A 20,889-nucleotide genomic window follows, 5' to 3' on the forward strand; every position below is an offset into this window, starting at 1 on the left:
TCTGGGTCAATATACAATAACATCAAGTCAGCATCAAGTCACTGAACCTGTAGACTTGGTTTGGTAATTTAGCTTTTATTATAGCAGTTACATGGGCATATTGGTCATTATATAACTCTATGTGCACTCCTGCTGCTTGATGTGATACACACTTCTACTGCTGTGGCTCCTCTCACCCTACCGAGCTTCCTCATTTATCCTTGGATCTTTCTGCACTTTTGATGTACTTTCTGCTGTGGTGTATGGTACCACATGGATACCTCGAAGATTTGTACTTCCCAAAAACAGTTTATTACCCTAGTTCAGTGGATAATCTCATCTGGATACTTTAGACATGTACCTAGGAAGTGCTATAGCCATAAAGACTGTCCTGTGCTCATCCCAGGACTTACTCATAATATTCTCATACAGAACATCTTTTCAACAAACATAACACTGTTGTACTTTATCGTATACAATTGTAGAACAGTAATGATCTACAATCCCACTATTCAGGGTCACCCTGAAGAGAATAGGTTCCCTATTGAGTCTAATTCCTCTCAAGGTTTCTTCCACATGTCACCTCTTTCTCATTAGAGATCAAAATCTACATTTGGATTAAAAGTTCTATACAAATTTTTAAAAATGTAATTAAATTGAACTGTTAATCAGAAGAAATGAAATAAAATTGTGCTAGCCCATGCAGATGTCCTAATTTCAAGAATGCAGAATGAGACGAGAAACCTGGTGAACAGTGCACATTATACAGATACAAATAGAGCCTAGGTTCAAATAGAGTTCTCAGTTCCACAGGAACTGCTCAGGCTTTGTGCCTGTTACAATGTGCTATGGAATGCGGAAGTGTGTTATGGCAATCAAAAAACGGGAAATAATGCCACATGAGATTAAAAGAGGAAGAACAATTTCCCCCAAGGATTGCCAGATTAGAAACAGTGAAGTCCAGCCTAAATCTTCGTTATAAATACTGTTTTTGTCACTCGTTTACATGTAGCAGTTTGGACATTGGCCACCAGACACTGGTTTACATGTGCTGTGTAAATAATATTTACTTACTTAGTTACTTACTTATATTGGATGTATGAAAGAATTTTGTACACATCCAAAAAAAAATAAAAAAAATGATATATATATATATATATATATATATATATATATATATATATATATATATATATATATTAACCAGATTGCTGATATATATATATATATATATATATATATATATATATATATATATATATATATATATATATATGTATATATATATATATATATATACGGTATCTCACAAAAGTGAGTACACCCCTCACATTTTTGTAAATATTTCATTATATCTTTTCAGGTGACAACACTGAGGAAATGACACTTTGCTACAATGTAAAGTAGTGAGTATACAGCTTGTGTAACAGTGTAAATTTGATGTCCCCTCAAAATAACTCAACACACAGCCATTAATGTCTAAATTGCTGGCAACAAAAGTGAGTACAGACCTAAGTGAAAATGTCCAAATTGGGCCCAAAGTGTCAATATTTTGTGTGGCCACCATTATTTTCCAGCACTGCCTTAACCCTCTTGGGCATGGAGTTCACCAGAGCTTCACAGGTTGCCACTGGAGTCCTCTTCCACTCCTCCATGACGACATCACAGAGCTGGTGGATGTTAGAGACCTTGTGCTCCTCTGCCTTCCGTTTGAGGATGCCCCACAGATGCACAGAAAACTTCAATATAGATAATGAAAAATCAGATCTTGTATTTTTAAAAATGTACACACATTCATTATCCTGGTTTGGAATAGGGATTGCTGTGCACCCAGTTAATGGAGTGGAACTGTGTATGTAAAACCTGACATAATCTATGATCTGTCTATAAGCAGATGTCATAAATCATACTATCCACTGGTAAGCTTAAAGGTAAAGATGAAATCAGCATAACTGTTGTTTACACATATAACTAAACTTGAGAATTATAAAGAGAACATTTTTAGCATAAACATTTAAACGAACGCTTATATGTTTAAAGGACTGCAGCATAGTTTTGCACACAGAAGCGTACTACTGATTGAAATAAAATATTTTTTTTACTGCTCGTGAGTACTGAGTTGCACAGGAACATTTAAACTGACCTTTAATCCTACTCTACCATCTAGTGGCACAAGTCCGGAAACGTTTTTTGAGTTATTCATTTTTTCCATATTAGATGTATGGAGGGGTTCAATATTATTAAAACATTATAGGGGATGCTGTTATAGGAAAATAATCAGTGTCGGATTGGGGAAATACTTTTTCCCCCATCCTTGTTAATGAACATGTCATGCTTTTAGATATTTATAGTGAAATTTAATATTGTGGAATGTCTGCAAGACAAGTGAATTCCTGTTTTCACTTGTGATATAACATCCGTTTAAAGAGCATAAACAGACATTTACTCACTGGCCTCGTTTTTTCTCTCTTTTGATGCTAATAAGCAAAAATAAATAAATAAATAAATAAATAAATAAATAAGCAGCTTGCCATGTTACCGAGATATCCGAGAATGCCTAGGCCACTAGCTCCAAAGCCCTGACACTTTAGACTCCTTCCATAAATGTTAAATAAGCATCTCCTTACATAAAGTTTAACTGTAAGTTTTTCTTTGTTAAACAACGTATTATAAGCCTGTTTATTATTAGCGTATGGCTGCAGGTTATGTAGAGTCCGCCACACAAGTCCCTGCTGTTACTATTCATACAGTAATTTATTGAAGGAGCGCATTTATATAAATAAACCTGTGATTTTAACTACAGCAGCACACCTGTCACAGCTGTTGTTATAGGAAATTAATGAATTAATCTTTGTGACCAATCAGATTCGAGAATTGACCAGCGCCTTGATATATAAACATTGTTAAGCAACTGTTTATTTTTATTTAATTTTATTCTCTTTTTGTGAAACACAAAGAACCTTTATCATAACCATAATGAGCATAAGAAGAGTATAATTACTGTCCGCGGGTGTATCATTATAATATTAATTAATAATAAATAACAGCTATGTGGCTTTCGTTTTTATTAGATAAAAAAAAGAAAACGCCAAACTGTATTTGTAAATAATTGGAATAACTGATGAGACTACAGAGAATGATAATAATAATAATAATAATAATAATAATAATAATAATAATAGAGAGGGCGAAACTGGACTTTTATTGTAAAACTTGGTTTCTTTCATCCATTTTCTCTCCTGTTCATTGCTGCTACTTTCACCCCGTAGTTATGGAGCAGCACTAAATGACGGATTCACGGTAGCATCTTCTTTTTTTAAAAAAAAATACTACTTTCTGTTCTTATCTTACTTGTGGTCTTTGTAGGATTGTGCTGCATGATATACAAATGCTGTCCGATATAAAATATATCACTATGAAACCCATATTACTGACTGGAGTGATTCACGGGCAGCTAATTGTTATTTAGCCAACAAGCTAGGAAGTTAGCTAGCCAACATTAGGATACAAAATGTTTTATATATTAGTCCTGTTTGCAACGAACCTGCAACAAACAGCCGATTTATCCTCGTCGTATCCTATTTATATAATTGCTATCAGATTTAACTTAGCAGTTTAGTATTTAGTTAAGTGTGTTAGCTTTTTAACAGTTTGTAACTATTTAGCATTGCTAGCCTGCTTAGTTCCGACACTGCCTCTAACCTAACTGTATCGCTTGGATGGTCCTGGTGTTGTTGTTGTTGTTGTTGTTGTTGTTGTTGTTGACGACGACGACATGCATTTAAATTAGCTGATATTTTATTCGCTGTTAATGGTTCAAAATGTAAAACGCTGTGAAGTTGCCCGGTGGCTAGCTCAATGCTAGTTAATTAATTGAGCTGTTTGTTTTTATTTTTAGGGTCGCTATTATTAGCTAAGTAGCTAGAAAGAAAATGAAGAGTTGGTTGCGGGTGTTGTTGGTGTGTTGTGTTGTGCTAGAGCAGTATGCAGAACCCAACGAAGCCAGGCACATCTACAGGAATGGAAACATTTCGCTTTTGACCTGTCTTTAATGCAGTTAGAGACATTGCAAATCACGTTTATCGTCATCATTTCAGACTTCCAGCTGTTTGTAATGAATAAATCAAACAAAAGCAATTGAAATAGTTCAACACAACGAATACTTCAAGTGGTTTCCCCGAATTCAATTGAAAATGCAACTTATACTGACTTCTCCAGTCTCAAATTTATTGAACCCCTTCATGGCAATCATCTTTAGTACTTAGTAGAGCACCTTTTGCTGTTATGACCTGCTGCAAAACGAGATGCATAGCTTCTGGCAGTGTTCCTGAGGAATCTTAACCCATTCCACATTAGCAATGGCCTCCAGTTCAGTAATATTCTTGGGTTTGCGTGCTGCAACCGCCTTCTTCAAATCCTACCAGAGATTTTCTATAGGGTTCAAGTCAGGTGACTGTGATGGCCCTGTAGAATCTTCCAGGACTTCTTCTGCAACCAAGCCTTGGTGGAATTTGAGCAATTCTTGGGATCCTTGTCCTGCTGGAAGGTCCAGTAACAACCAATCTTCAGCTTCCTCACAGATAGCATGACATTTTCTCCTAGGATTTCCTGATGCTTCAATGAATCCATCTTGCCTCCACACACTGCAGGTTTCCATGCTTGACTGTGGACAGAGTGTTCTTTCTTCATTCTTCTTTCTCCAGACATACCGCTGATCCATCGTGCCGATAAGTTTTGTTTCACTGCTCCACAGAACAGAATCCCAAAATTTATCAGGCTTATTTATATGATTTTGAGAGACTTTTCTTGTGCTTTTGCATCAGTTGTGGTGAATGTCTTTGAGTTCTGGCATGGAAACCTTCTGTGTTTAGTACACACCTTACTGTGCTCACTGCAACCTCAGTGCCTGTTAGCACCAGGTCTTGCTGCACGTCTTTTGCAGTCACTCGAAGATTTTTCACAACCTGCCTTCTCAGAAATTTGGTTGCAGCCGTTGATAGTTTCCTTTTTCTGTCCCTAACCAGTTCAGATATTTCATGTGTTCCAGCTCAAGCACACCTGGTGCAACTAATGAAGGCCTTTTGAGTGCAACTGTAGTACTTCCATCTGAGTCAGAGGGAAAGTGATACTTTTGTTTTGTTTGCTGTTTGGTTTGCTTTGCTTTATGGTGCTTTTGTTGTTATGTTTTCTTCTTTGTTGTGCTTAGTTTGGACAGATGAGAACACCACAATCACACTCGGGTGTGGACAAAAACACCCTGCTGGTCTCAATCCCGTTCTGATCAAACTTTAACACAATTCAATTGCGAGTCGACTCTGAATCGACCCAAATGCATGAAGGAACATGTATATTTGATGAGCCATTTATAAGAAATCGTCTAAATGACAGCCTGTTTTTTTTTTCTGTATATTTTTTTTTCTAAATGTGAGCTGCCAAAAAAAACAAAAACAAATAACAACCCTGGATCCACATGTTGCAAACTGCACCAATGCTGCCGAAATGCCATGTGTTTTAAGGATTTACGAATGCATTCAGTGCTGCCAACACTTTTCAGAGGAAAGTAACTAAAGCATGCTCAAAAAAAATAATAATAATTTGCATATTGATGTGTTCATCATGGTCACTGGCAAATCTAACGACAAATTAGGGAACATGGAAGATGTTGACTTATAATTTAATAGAATTGAGATTGAACAGAATAGAAAATGATATAGTTTATTTCTTAATGTTTGACTTATAAGGTTCAGACATTGAACTCCTGATTGGAAGATCGTGAGTTCAGATCCCATAACTGCCACTGCTGGGCCCTTGAGCAAGTTTTAAATTTGTTTTAAAATGACGATTTACATCATTTACATCATAAAAACTCACCAAATGTAGCGGCAGGGTCTCTATGTTGGCAACACTGAATGGGACATAATTTAAGAATGTACTGATCCAATAATGGATACCAGAACAGATTCAGTATGTTTTCTGATTCGATTCACTGACGGGTTCAGTTTATTTTCCGATTCGATTCACCGATGGGTTCAGTTTATTTTCCGATTCGATTCATGGACGGCTTCAGTATGTTTTCTGATTTGATTCACTGATGAGTTCAGTTTATTTTCCGATTCGATTCACTGACTGCTTCAGTTTATTTTCCGATTCGATTCACTGATGGCTTCAGTTTATTTTCCGATTCGATTCACTGGCGGCTTCAGTTTATTTTCCGATTTGATTCACTGGATGATTCAGTTTATTTTCCGATTCGATTCACTGTTTAGCAAATTCCCCATAATCCTTTACATTGTTGCTATTTCCACCGTTAAGTGAGCCATCCTCTAGTAACTCCGCTGTGTTTGGTTACTCTTCTTACCCAGGTACCGTGTGAACCAAGAGGGAACATACGGGTGGAGCTTAAAATAGTGCAGACTATCAGTTAAATAAACACAGTCCCACAGACAGGGTGTTTTAATTTCTCTGGAGAGTAACTTATTGTGGTGCATTGTGGGATTTCAGAAGTGTGCTGTATAATGAATACGATGTGGTTTCCGACATACAGAGCGCTCTGATATTGGGATTATTATAAATTGAAGTACTCCTCTCTTATTAGATTTTCTTTGCTTGTAGGTTGTTGAGGTAAAATGAGTTCTCAGCAGTTTCCCCGGGCGCCCTTGCCTTCTTCAGGAGTGGGACAAGGCCCAGCACCCGCTGGCAACAGCACCCTCATTCAAGGAGGCCAACCGGGTAGATGCTCATCTCCAGTTCATTTCAGCCATAGTTTTAGATGTTTTGATTTACCCCAGTTAAATGGTTTAATTACATGTAATCTACACACGTAGTCTGCTGTCCTGTCATAAATAAATAAATATGTTGTAAAAATATATTGTAATATATAATGTATTATAGGATATAACCCATGTGTTTGAGAAGCTTTAAATCTAAAAAAATATTTTTGCTGGAAGGAATTTAGACCCTATCTTGGGGCAGTATACGATTATCGGCTAATATAAAACTAAGTGCAACAATTAAAGGAATTTTAAAGCTCTATTATTTATTGTACTGTTTTGCTTGTTCTTAGCACTATATGTCATTCTGCATGTAGCTGTTTTGACCTGTTTTGTCTCCTTTCTTTGCACCGTGGATCCCAGGCGTTTCTGTTTCGTCACACTATTTAGATGCATATGGTTGGAACAACAATTTTGACTTTACTAAACTACATTGTGATTTTCTGTAGGTGGAGAAGAAGGCAGCAGAGAGGCAGACCACCCTCAGGACTCTCTCCCTAGTGGCAGTGTGGCTGGAGCGGCCTTGCAGTTCCGTGACGATAAGCAGGAGACGGTGGTGGTTAGGCCCTATCCTCAAGTGCAGACTTTGAGCCAGTCTCCAGCTTTGGCACAGCACGTGTCTATCCAGCCAAACCCCACAGTCGCTGTAGCTGCACCACCAGCTCATCTGGCCCCAGGCCAGCAATCTGCCTTCGCTGACGGAGCAATTAAGGTACCAGTAGTTCATGTCCAATGAATAGCCTGTGCTTTGGGGATGTTGGGCTGCTTAACCAGTTTTTGTGAGTAAGTACCTAAGTAGAGAAGAAAGAATGGGGTCAGAAGGGTGTGCTGAATAAAGCACATATGTTTTGAAAATTATCTCAGCACATCTATATTATTCAGGCAGTAAGTGTAAAAGCTTTTTTGTGATTTAATAATAGTAAATCAAGCAAGTGTATTAGGGAAAAAGATTAGTAATATATTTTTTCCCCTACAGGCTAGCCTAAAGTCTGCTATGCCCAGTCGACTTATTGCCCCAGCTCCAGCTGCTAGTCAAGGGCACCTTCCTGGACCTGCAAAGGTGCCTGGTCATATTACTGTTACCCTGGAAAGCAGTATGCCTCCAGCCTCCATACCCGTGGCAACCATCAGCAGCCAGCAGGTAGGCCCGATACACTCGGCTTTGTCCAACTCCGGGAAATTTTTTATTTACTCTGTGTGTAGTGGAGATGATGGACAATGTTCTTATTTTGCTTTCTTGCAGGGACAGAGTAATCTGCACCACCTGATGGCAGCCAACCTGCAGATCATCAGGAGCAGCACACCTGCACTGCAGATCAGCTCTCCTACCGCTCCCCCTCACCCATTCACTTCCCACCTGCCCAGAGGTGAGCTCAAATATAGTTACATCCAAAATGTACTGTTGTGGGTCACTGTGTACGGGTACAAAATATGATAATTGGAGGGGGACGACAGACTTTGGCAATAATTTGATCAAAGAATTTGCATGGAATTAAGTCTGAGATTCTTGGTCTAAATGAGTCATTAATTTAATTATAGTATCCGCTGGTAAGGGTGGAAGCTCTACTAATTTTTATGTAGCTTATAAGTAGAATTATTTTATTGACTGAGAAACTGAGCAAACGCTATATATTTTTTCTTAATTGACACAACCTATATTTATTTTACTATAATGTCATTTATTATCAGTTAGTTAGAAGTGACTGAAGATTACTGGCTGCTTATAAGTTGACTTTCCTGTCACTTGAAGGCATGTTTTATCAACCTTAATAAACGAAAATTTTGCAGTAAGTTGAAGGTGCAAGAGTGATTGCGGTGCAATTGTAATCTGATTTTCAGGTGCCGCTGCTGCAGCTGTGATGTCGAGTACTAAAGGCCCTACGGTACTGAGACCTGCGTGTGGAGCAAATGCAGCATCTGGTCAACCTGCAGCCGTACAGCACATCATCCATCAGTCCATTCCGGTACATTTCCTGCTCAGAGCTGTATCAGCACACTCACTTTCTACTGTTAAATATTAATCTGCTTTTATGCCACCTAGTCTTTCAAACAGTTCTTTCTACACTCTGCTTGCTCATGTTTACTTCTGGTTTTATGTGTAATGTTGCTATTCAGTTGCCACGGTCACATGCATCATTATTAAACAGTAGGGGTGTGAATCTTGGGATTGACAGCGAATCGATTTGATTCACGATTCATTGGTTTTCGATCTGATTCAGAAGTGATTTTTTGGAAAATTCAGAACGATTCGATCCACTTAACAACCGTTTGATTCAGCAGTTCAATTCAGTAACTTTTTAAAATGTATTATTCGCAGTATTTAACTTCAAAAATATCTCGAGCAAGAAAAAGAATGATAAACTACTTCATATCGTTCATTGCACCAAGTTTTTATTGCAGGAAAAGTAAACATTGCCTACATTTCCTGAACATATAGGCAAGCAGGAATGCAAAGTGCAAATGGTTGCCAAGATTTGTCGTATTCCCAAAGCACTTAGACTCAAATTTACAATGTCTGCAGACTGCGACTGACTTTTCCAGTTTTCCATCTCTTTCCAATGGTTAATACCAATGTTCCCAAACTTTTGATTTCATATTAGCTGGTGCCTTGCAGATTTCAGGCTCTCCGGTAGCTTCCATGCTAGCATGCCACCCGCGCAACTCTCTCACACGCCGCTTTAGCTAATAAACTGTCTGGAGTCTGAAAGTAATGACGTAATACACTGCGCCTGCCATTCGCATTGGTTTGCTCAGATAACCTACAGTAATAATTCGTTTAAATGTTGTAACCTACATTACTTAATTGCGATGCATTCGATTTTTAGCATTTCAAATCAGTAATCGACTGGCACGAACGATTGTTTAATCAAAAATTATACTTCAAGATCGATGCATATGGATCAGCAGGATAAGTAATCGATACATCGAGAAAATGAGTGAATCGTAACACCCCTATTAAACAGATTATCCAAATTGGCCTTAGTGTACTCGAGTTCTGTATCTGCAAATTGTCATGTTGTTTACAGTCTCGACCTGCAGCCACCACCTCCACTGCTGTGCTGCCCACCGTGGTTGCCCCCATTTCAACAGCCAGAACACAGTCTCCTGTTATCAGCCCTCCAGTTACACACACTGCAGAGATAGTGCACGGGTTAGTTACCATCTAATCCTTTTCTGCTTTTCACAACTTCATGCATTAGGCAATTTAAGCTGAAGTGATGTATGGCCATAACATTGTAGTGAAACACGATTGCTTGTTCAGGCGTGCAGGGCTTACAATCCACCCTCCTCCTGCCACCATCAGTATTCAGAGGCCTCCAACACCAAGAGATTCGGCCACACGCATCACACTGCCTTCCCATCCAGCCATGGGAGCTCAAAAAGCCCAGCCCGCACACACCATGACCCAGGTAAGGCTCCTTTTTAACACGAGATCAGTCGATGTGATCACAACCAGCCATGATTGTTTGAATATAAACACGGTATATGATTGATTTATAAAATGTACTTTAACGTAGAATCTTTCTAAAAAACAAAACCGGTATAACATGATTTGTTTGAAAATGTATATGCCCAAAGAGGCTTCAGGCTGTTATAAGGACTCTAATGTGAGTATATTCTTGTTTCTAGAAGTCTATTTTCAGCACTGTGACTCCTGTTGCTGCGGCAACTGTTGCCCCCATCTTAGCTACCAATACTCTTCCATCAACTACAACAACAGGTACAGAGTTAAAACATTTTTTTAGTCCATATACCAACAAACAGTGGTTCACTAATCACCATATGTTCGTATGTCTGTGAGAAAGTGATTCTGAGTCGTCCTATCTTCCAAAGGTTCTGCACCTCACAGCCAGATGAGCAGCAGTACAATAGTCACCATGACGATGGCATCCCACTCTTCGCATGCCACGGCTGTAACCAGCTCTGCCATTCCTGTTGGTAAGCACCTATCAGCTTATAGCCTTTATTACTGTTTATTTCTTTTTGGAACATCCTATCATCTGAAGTTTCCACTTTGTTTGGTTCTTAAACCTGTAGTGTCTTGGTCCTGCTTGTGACTTCTCCCAATAAGTTTGTCTTTTTTAAAAGTTGTCTTTATAAAAGGTTGAATGCTCTGGAATGCAGATAACCTTCAAAACGATTAAGTGTTCAAATGCCAGGTGTTGTTAAAACTTGACTAGATCTGCTCATGACCTGTGTTTTGGTGCAGCTAAAGTGGTTCCTCAGCCGATTGCCCACACTTCCCCTCGGATCCAACCTGAATATTCCGGGGAGAGAACAAACCTGATCCCCATCTCTGGTCATCGCTCCTCCCCAAACCCTGTTACTATGGAGGCCCGCAGTGACAATAGGTGACTTCTGATTCTTAACGTTAAAAAAAAAAAAAGTGTTTATACGATCAAGTGCTTATTAATGTGTCAGGTATTTGAAGAGTCATTTATAAGACAGTTTTATACACCTGCTGACCTCTCTCCCTCTCTTTCTGTCTTTCTTTCTCTCTCTGTTTGCATATAGACCCACTGTGCCTGTCCAGTTCCAGTACTTTTTACCCACAAACCAATCATATGCCTATCCGCTTTCACATGCCTATACACCCATCACTAGCTCTGTTTCCACCATCCGACCCTATCCAGGTAAATGCAGTGACCCAGGGCACACTGTTTGGTTTATTTTTTTAAATTGTAGTTCATGCTTTTCCCAAGTAGAGATCTAAAGACTACAAAAGGCTTCATATTTGTATTTATTTATTTATTGTATCTCTTTTGTCCAGTCACAGCACAGGCTCCAACCTCTGCAATTCCTGCTCAGGCTGGTGTAGGCGTGGCCACCACTGTGCATTTGAACCCCATGCAGCTTATGGCTGTGGATCGCATCGGCCTGCAGTCAGCTCAAATCAGTACTCAAAATATCCAACCAGCTTCCATGACTGCCCAGGGCATTCAACCTCCAACAATCGGAGTACAGGGCCTGCATGCTACTGCACCAATCAGTACACAGGGGATTCAGCAGGCACCAGTCACCACACAACAGCCAGAGGCGAAACCACCAGGTAATAATTAGGGATGAGCGAGACTAGTCTACTAAATGGTACAGCTGCTGCTATCGACAGTGTCGACATTGAAATCAGTAGTCGATTACGCGAAGAAAAAAATGCACAAATTTATTTATTTATTTTTTTGTTCATTTTAATGTTCCATTTTTAAAATAACACATCAAAATAAAACGTTTGGAAAAATAAATAATACGTTATTTTTAAAAGCGTAGCTGGAGCGTAACCGAAATCTTTTTATTTTACCTCAGATCTCACATGCGTTTTCTCCGTGTCAGTCGTGGCTGGTTCAGAAATGACCACTCGAAAGACAAACAGGGTGTGGGAGTATTTTGACTTGTAAGAAAACAGAAAAGTTCTGTGTAAGCTATGTCATGTCAAACTGGTATATAATAATTCCACTGGAGCCATGCGTAACCCTATTCAGCGCAGGCACGCACAGGTGTTCGCGTAGGAGAGACTAGCCGAAGCAAGCGAATGCCCATCACGACGTTCACTTAGACTCACCGCTGCTGTGATCCTGTCCGCTCTGAAAAAATAATTGCATTTCTCTCAGATGATAGCAAGTGACATGCTACCACTCAGTTTTGTTGAAGGAGAAGGCTTCTGAAAGTTGATGGACTTCGTTGAGCCTGAGTACACAATACCAGGGCAGAAAATGATCACGTCAAGGTTGGAGCTGGCGCATCAGAACATATATGTGAATATGAAAGAGACCGTGGAGAAGACCGAGTATATAGCAATAATGACTGCTTGTTGGACATTAATTATGGGATTGGACTGTTTGACTAATAGATTAAGTATTTCAAATGGACCATATAAACGCACAGTTTTTTGACTGTCTTCTAGGGGTTTCTTACTTGTAGACTAGACAACTAGTCGATTACAAAACTTCCATTTAAAAGTCAGCCAAATTCGTCGTAACACACATCCCTTGTAATAATAAATAACTAAAAAAAAATTTTCTGAATTTTCAGAAGTTTGGGTTTTAAACTGTTGAAATAAATTGCTGTTTGTGTTGTTCAGCAGGTGTAGTTCTGGCTGAGAGCACTGCGTTTGTGACCAACCCTATTGGCAGTACATTCAGCGCTACGCAGCCCATCACCACTGTAGTTCAGACACACCCCCAGGGGACTAGCACAGGTGCACCCACACTTGTCTCTTCACCCAGACCCAGCATCCTCCGCAAGAAACCTGTGAATGAGGGGTAAGTGGGCTGTGCTCAAATCAGTAGGATCTTCTAAGCAGAAATATGACCTCTACTATCAATATCTTTCTGTTTGATAACAAACCTTTGATTTTCAAGTGAGTATTAGACAGCTGTAAATACTAGAATACCTGAGCTGGCTCGGTGTTAAAGTCCCGTAATCTAAATCAGAATTGCATTCTGATTGGCTTAATATTACGGGTCTTATGGGCATGGAATATGCTTTACAAAGTAGTGCAGTGTCTATATGTAGTTTTCTAGAATTCCTCCCTTTTTTTTGTAAATTACATCTAGCTAGTGTAAAGTTTTCCCTCACAAGTCACATGGTAAGCCTGATGTTTTCCAAAACTGCATTCCCACTTGATCTGTCTCTTTTGAGTCTGAGCAGCCTAGCAAGCAAAAGCCAACCTGAAAGCAGACGGCCTACCGTAATGATATAATTTGGTAGTTTTTCATATGTAGGTTTGATCAATCTGATTATTTTTTCACTTTTATCATTGTTTAGTTCTGCTTGAGAGTCAGAGCAGCCTGGGAGTCTTAGAATGTTAGGCCACGCCCTGACAATTCTCTGATTGGCTTGAATTGTGGCTTCAACTGATTTTTGAGAAACGTTTGATCATCTTTTGCCTGGATGTTGGGCATCATACAAACATTTCTAAGATTTTCTACAAAGTTTCCTGTGACTTAAATACAACTCCTCCCACCTCCCCCGAACCTGCACAAATGCTGGTTTCTTTTCTGTGATAGTGTACTTCATTCTGTTTTCCTATGGTGTAATTCAGTGTTGGACACTCTGAAGCACTAGCAGAGGGATATGCGGCAGGACGTATCCCGTAGTGAGACAACTTATGGTATCAGTGAACCAAAGTTCCACCGGTAACCATAAAGTTTTGAGCTGTATTTATGGGTCAGAGTGTCAGTCGTGTTTTTGGGGTGTATTTCCAGGGCTGTGCGTAAAACTTTGATCCCAGCGCAGCCGAACGAGCCTAGTTCTTCAAGAGTGGATAGTGGCGTGCGACTGGCTGGATCCCCACGACCAGCGGGGTAAGTCCAGGCCGACCCTCCTTCATCTAGATTAATATGAAAGGACACCAGACTAATTATTGTTCCCAAAAGTTATTGTCTTCATTTGCATGCATGTGATGCTGTTCGAGCCCTTGACAGGCCTTACAGGTGATAAAATTAAAAGTTGACAATTAATCTAATTCTTTTCTTTATGTGGTTAGAGTGAAGCCCAAACCTGACATTCACGTTGCCATGACGCCTCCGGTGATGGCCACTGTGGAGGCCCTGCCCACTCATGGTGGAGAACAGCAGCCCCTCTCAGCTCCAACTCCGCACCTATCACAGGCCATTCCTGCTCTTCTGGCTCCACCTATTTCCGCACCTCCCTCTCAGTCTGCGGCAGTTCTGTCTGCCCTCCCTGCAGCCATGGCTGTAACGCCTCCTGTTCCTGCCTCTATGGCCAATGCCGTCTCCTCCCCCACTCAACCTGCAGCCAGTAGCACAGCAGCACTTAGCTCCGTCCTTCCGGAGATCAAAGTAAAGCAGGAGGCGGAGTCTATGGATGCATCACAGCCAGGTCAATAGAGTTACCTTTCTGTGTGTCCCTTTATCTGGAATGGTATTTAAATATGCTTCAAATTCATGTATTATTATTAAAATAGTAGTGAAAACACATCTGTAAAGTGCTGGTCATGCATTACAGCCCACAGTATCAGATCATCTGTCAAAGAACTCATCAAATGAATAGAAAGCAAACTTAAAAATTTCCTCCCGTTTTAACAAGATTCATGTCAGGGTCATTTTAGTCCTATGCAAATGCAACGTTATCATCATTACTGTACATCCTAATAAACTGAACCGCTAACATCATGACAAAAAGAGAGAATGTATATAATCAGTATGCTAATTGTCTTGCAGCTCTTTCCATCCCCTCATCGACAGCCCCAGCCTCCGTCTTCTCCTCCCAGGCCTCAGGCCTCACAGTTCCCCATCAGCCTGGAGATCTTCTGCCTGGCGCCTCCCCACGCAAGAAACCACGCAAACAGCAGCATGTTATCTCCAACGAGGAGGGTGAGATGATGGAGACCAACAGCACAGATGAAGAGAGGGCCAACACCAGAACTCCAGGGAGCAAAGCAGAGAGACCAGAGTCACCTCCCAGGGAATATGTGGGTGAGTTGCTTCCCCTGGACCAAAGGCCACAAAGTACTCATAAAAATTATGAATTCCTTAGTGTTACCTAGTTGTTTGTTTAACTGTTTTAGTCGTCTGCAAGAACGGTTGAGGTTTTACGCTTAGTTGATTTTTTTTTTTTTGTTACGCTTATGTATGTATGCATGTGTAGAGTTAGAGAATCTGACATTTTGACCTTTAACATGTTCTCCAGATGAAGAGGGTGTGCGATATGTACCTGTGCGCCCCAGACCACCAATCACGCTCCTGCGTCATTACAGAAACCCCTGGAAAGCTGCATACCACCACTTCCAGAGATACACCGACATCCGTGTTAAAGGTTAGTGGTAATAGTGTTGCCTACATATTGCTCTCTTGATTAAAAAAATGTTGCCAACAATTCTGTGAATCATTGCTAAAGCATGTGAATTGAATGGTAAAATTTAATTGGACATCATATAGTGTGAGCAGGGTTACAGTCTGATGTCTGTTTCTATATCTGATGTTGATATCATCAGTGTGGATTGCCCACTCAGTAACCATATTCACAAGCAGTAGTAACCACCTTGTTTCATGAATTTGGATACAATGGCAAACTAGAGTTTAAGTAAGCGTGGGGAAACATCACAAAAACACCCATGTAATGAAACTGGCACTAATTGAACAGTAGCACCCGTTTTCTCCATGTCTATTTTACCTTTTAAAGTTTCATTGCATAAAACTGTGCAAACTGAGCCCTATCATTTTCAGACTGAGGTGGCGAGTGGCATCAGTAGCAGTTAACTTTCAACATTCATGAATAACGATGAATCGTACATTGTGGACACTTTTGTGATGGGAATTTTTTTTTCTCTCCATCGTGTCGAGATCAAGTGGTACAGTGTGAGCAGTAGTCAGATGACAGTACGACTCTCGCTGTGTAGTGTAAGACCAAATCGGATACAATGGGGTCCAAGCATATATTGTGTGCGCATTCGTGAACACGTGTGGGCGCACATGCAAAAGAAAGCCACAATAAGTTAATAAAAACGTTTCTACATTTTGGTGAAACATATTTGTTTTCATAAAGTAGAGGTGAAGATGCCCCATTTTGGCTCTTTGCCACATTTAATCTGCAGTGGCATCCAACAGATTTTCCCAGACTGCCACACACACAAATATTTGTGTAGCTCTTTAACAATGATGGTCACAATGCAGCTTTACAGAACATAATGAGGTATTTAACACAGTCTAGTGATCATGTGAAATGTAGTACCAATGCTAAGTGTTTGACTCTGCCATGCCACGTGCCTTATGGACGTGTCTGAGCTACAGTATACTGTATTGTGTACTATATTGTGCTTTCTGTTCCTGTGAGGATTTGGACATCATGTTCTACTCACTATGTCACTTGTGTTCTTAAAGATAGTATGTATCTATATTTTCTAGAAGTCATAAATTGTCATCAAATCACAGTATACAGTTATAACATTTCAGCATATTTTCATGTCATGTCTTCTGCAAACCCATTTTACTAGTAATTTAATCTTTTCAAAAAGCACACGATACAGCTACATATACTTTATATATGCTTCATATGTTGCTTTGGCCTAATTTACTTGTTCCTTGCTACCTTTTGCAGAGGAGAAAAAGAATTCTCTCCAAGACGTGGCCAATCAGAGGGGGGTTGCATGCCGTGCCCAGGGCTGGAAGGTGCACTTGTGTGCTGCACAGCTTAAGCAGCTGGTGAGTCACCTTAAAAATGCCCACAGTTAATGGTTTTAGATATCATTAGGCAGACTGACCGTTTTAATTAGTGCATTTGTTAAACTGGCTTCCCGCAGAAAGATAGCCTTGGCAGGATTAAAAGGGTAAAAAAAAAAAAAAATCCGTAATTTTGATGCAACTTATTTATGGTTGCTTAAATAAATAATTTAAGAAGTCAAAGTAAGTTATAGGCAGAGGAAACCAATTTCAGTCAAAACCCTGGAATTCAGTGGGTTTTCCCCAAACAGCCAAATAATTTGGAAGCAGTTGCATTAATGTTGATCTTTAAACTGTACCGTACAACACAGAGACCCTGAATAACCTTCAGGAGCAGGCTTAGTGCACGCGTCAGGAACCCTTTTTCACCAGAGAGCCATTTCTTCATTTTTGGTTAATGCATTTTTTCAAAAGAGCCATTGCAAAAATTCATATTTTACTATTATAAAACATGTTTGTTTTTTTTCAATAACATTTCAATAACTGTAACTTTATGTATGTCCATAGGCAAATCGAAAACAAATAAATATGCAGCAGACAATAGGTAACACGTAGCAATATAGAATATATATGTAGTTTTCACCTGAGCAGCATAAAACCTCTTCTTTTTGTGTGTGTGTGTGTGTGTGTGTGTGTGTGTGTGTGTGTGTGTGTGTGTGTGTGTGGACTCATCCAACGCAAGAGAAAAAACAAATATGCCGAAGCTATATCCGTGCTGTTTTCCCTCTCTATCTCACATGCCATCATGACATGACAGGGGCAGGTCTTTTATTTTCTGAATGATTTTCTCCTTGTTCGGGAAATCCGCAAACAGTTCAGTACTCAACATACATGACTTTATATATCAGTAAAAGGTTTTCCTCTTACAATCTCCCATGAGCCAGCAAAGCTGGTAACGCTCAGGTTTCTGGTTGCTCCTGTACACTCTTGCAGCCGCTGCTGTCCAGCTTACAGTTTACGTCAGAGCTCCGTGCACGCTTTCGCCCCACTGGGTACTTTACTGCAAAAGCTGGTGTGTTTCGAAATGTCTCTTAAGAATTGGATTATTATTTTTTTTTTTTTAAATGAGGCAATATGTTCTGTGCAAATCAGACAAAGCATATGTTTCAGTCCAGTCTCTTTGAAATGCTTTCTTTTCACCATCTCCACAAACTATCTAGGTAGCTGCTTGCTGAACGCGAGAGGTTACCATAGAAAAGTAAGTGGTTTGTCGTTGATTGGTGTCGAGACACTTGCGCACAGCGCTGCATACATGCACTGGCCGGAACAACTTGTACAATAATATATTATCGTAAACTGACTTCAGTAGACTGTACAACAAAAGAATTGTAATTGAATTAGCATTTTCTGCAGGAAGCTGATCTCTAGTGATGTGTTTTTAACGATGAAATGTTGGTGAAGGGGAGACACCTGGCGAGCAACATAATTTTTGTCAAAGAGCCGCATGTGGTTTACGGGCCACTGGTTCCCAACCACTGACTTGGTGTTAAGAGTGTAAAAGAAAAAGCTTTAGATAATCACAATTCACAGCCGGAATGACAAACGCATCACAGAACACTTAAATGTACTAAATGCACTGTAAAAAAAAAAAATTAAAAAAATTAAACAAAAGAGGCACAGCATTACATTCAAGTAGACAACAGAAGTGAAATAAATTAAATCATCATAAGAAACAGTATAACAATTGTGAAACAGAATATAATAGTTATGGAACCCTCTAGAAGTACAGTGCTGAACAGTAAAGGAAAGTACTGAGAAAGGTTATCTAGGCATTTCCCTTGCATACATTTGTTTGATAGTTATTTGTCCTTGTGTGACTACAGACAAGCCTAGAGCATGACGCGTACAGCCGCCTCACCACACTGCAGGAGGGACTCATCTCAAAGAAGAGAGCAGGAGCAGATGATGACCTACACCGCATCAACGAGCTCATCCAGGTCAGTACAAGAAGTGAAACATCAAATCCACCGTTACATTAACAGTCTGGATATTATGCTATATCTACCCAAAGGAAGTGAATCACATTATGTCAGTATTGTTGGACTTGACCCAAAGCTAACACAGAAGCAGAATGGAGCAGTTTGAGGTTTGGTTATAATCCCACTGTCACCCAGAAGAAGATAGGTTCCTTCTTGAGTCAGGTTCCTCTTTAACTCCATGAGCACTGAGATGCACACACACATATGTGTATGCACTCAAAATCATGGCACCTTGTGCTCATTTGTAACGACCATACTCGCTGATACTGCTCTGTGCACTAGGTTTGTGTTTCCTCACCATCTCTATTAAAGATACTATTTCAATGCCATAGTTAGTGTTTTTCACCAAGCTCAGGAACAGCAGCTTGATTTGTGACACAGGAGGAGACATTCTTCATCCTCCCAGTGTCAGTAACTGACTTGTGGGTGGGAACTGGGTAATTGCATGGAACTCAATTCGAGTTCACTAGATTTAAACATGAATGTATTTGTGTGTCTGTATATGAATTGTCTGTAGGGTAACATGCAGCGCTGCAAGCTAGTGATGGATCAGGTGACTGAGGCAAGAGACACCATGATGAAAGTTCTGGACCATAAAGACAGAGTCCTCAAGTTACTCAACAAAAACGGCACAGTCAAGAAGAGCTCCAAGTTAAAGCGCAAAGAGCGGACCTAGACAAGATGGGAGCAATCTCTCTCCTTCATCTATCTCTCTTAATCTCTGTTTATGCACCTGTAAGGTCAAATGAAAATATTTTGGTTCAGTGTTTGGACCATGTCATGGTTTTTCAGGATGCTGTGCACAATCACACATATATGATCTAAATATATATGATGACACCCCATCTATATTAGTCTGAGCAGAGAAAGCAGGTTGTAAACCCTCTGTCTGTCCCAACCAGTTAAACTCCACAGGAACTGCTGCTTATTGAGGATTTGTGACTCCTTAGGTCGGGGTTAAATGGCCCAGTTACTCTAACTAACATTTTTGTTTCATTCCCCCACCCCCTGCAGGAAATTCTTAGTTTAGCATTTTAAAATGAACATTAGATTGCCTTACATTTTATTTATTTTTTTTTGTCATCTTAGAGTTGTTGTAGTGTTGGTTATAGAGATCTTTAGAAACTCGCACATGCTTGAGGCGGATTTTCTCCATGTCATGAAGGGAAAATCATGACTCATAGACTACGTACCTCTTAATTACAATCTTTACTAAGCCGACTGAAGGAACGTGTGTACAGGTATAAAGCTTGGTATGCAGCACACAGACCCACTAGAGCACAGTGTGTATACAATCCAAGATTCAGTGCCTTCTATCATGAGTGTAGCTGTGGAATTTCTGTGTTTGCATTCAACACACTCAAGGAAGCATTTTCAGATCAGTTCTTAAAAAAACAACAACCCAAATTTCATATTCAGCAGTATAATTCTGTCTCACCGTCCCCCATTCGTCAGCATCTATTCTATATTTTATTTATCATCGAGTAAGTGGATGCACTAAAGAGATCTGAAGTATTGAAGAGCAGTTCGGGACGGCACATAGAGGTTGAGTATGTACTTGAAAGAAACAGTATAATTGTGTAATAAGAATGTGTGGTTCATTTTACATTTTCAACCTCAGAAGATGATGATGATAGTTGTATAAATGTGATTGACTTGCTGTTTACTGTAAGTCTGTTTTTGTGTTTGATAAGACTGTTCTTGTGCCCTGTTCACGTGGCTCTTCTTTTACAGATATAAAGTGAATGTTGTGGTTATAACTTAGTTTAAGGAATAATTTTGACTGTTTTGTACATTTTGTTTTTCTCTTTTGTTATCTGTATACTATGTGTTATTGCAGTAAAAAAAAAAAAAAAGAAACTATGTACAATTCTAGATGTGTAATGTTTTAATTTTTGCTAACCTTACTTTAAAGCTAATGCTTACTTTTCGAGAATGCCTGCCTACTTTTTTTTTTTTATTAACAATTTTTATTAATAATAA

The 20,889-nt window shown here is 39.6% G+C and overlaps 1 protein-coding gene across 2 annotated transcripts; it reads left to right on the forward strand.

Annotated features, from left to right (window-relative positions):
* Window positions 1-3,189: 3,189 nt before the first annotated feature.
* sap130a (Sin3A-associated protein a) lies at window positions 3,190-20,781 on the forward strand. 2 transcript variants are annotated; one of them, XM_017480016.3, is made up of 21 exons: window positions 3,190-3,279; window positions 6,592-6,708; window positions 7,199-7,461; window positions 7,726-7,890; window positions 7,993-8,116; window positions 8,589-8,713; window positions 9,776-9,900; window positions 10,012-10,159; window positions 10,380-10,470; window positions 10,584-10,688; window positions 10,960-11,101; window positions 11,265-11,383; window positions 11,521-11,799; window positions 12,826-13,006; window positions 13,952-14,050; window positions 14,233-14,588; window positions 14,930-15,184; window positions 15,399-15,524; window positions 16,806-16,909; window positions 18,751-18,864; window positions 19,424-20,781. In XM_017480016.3, the coding sequence occupies exons 2-21, from the start codon at window positions 6,606-6,608 to the stop codon at window positions 19,580-19,582; spliced, it is 3,183 nt and encodes a 1,060-aa protein (XP_017335505.1). In that variant the 5' UTR covers window positions 3,190-3,279; window positions 6,592-6,605; the 3' UTR covers window positions 19,583-20,781. The 2 variants fall into 2 exon arrangements, with proteins under 2 accessions (XP_017335505.1, XP_017335506.1); XM_017480017.3 differs by having other exon boundaries at window positions 12,829-13,006.
* The last annotated feature ends 108 nt before the right edge of the window (window positions 20,782-20,889 follow it).

The sequence above is a fragment of the Ictalurus punctatus genome, chromosome 11, assembly GCF_001660625.3.
Source record: "Ictalurus punctatus breed USDA103 chromosome 11, Coco_2.0, whole genome shotgun sequence".
Lineage (NCBI taxonomy): Eukaryota > Metazoa > Chordata > Actinopteri > Siluriformes > Ictaluridae > Ictalurus > Ictalurus punctatus.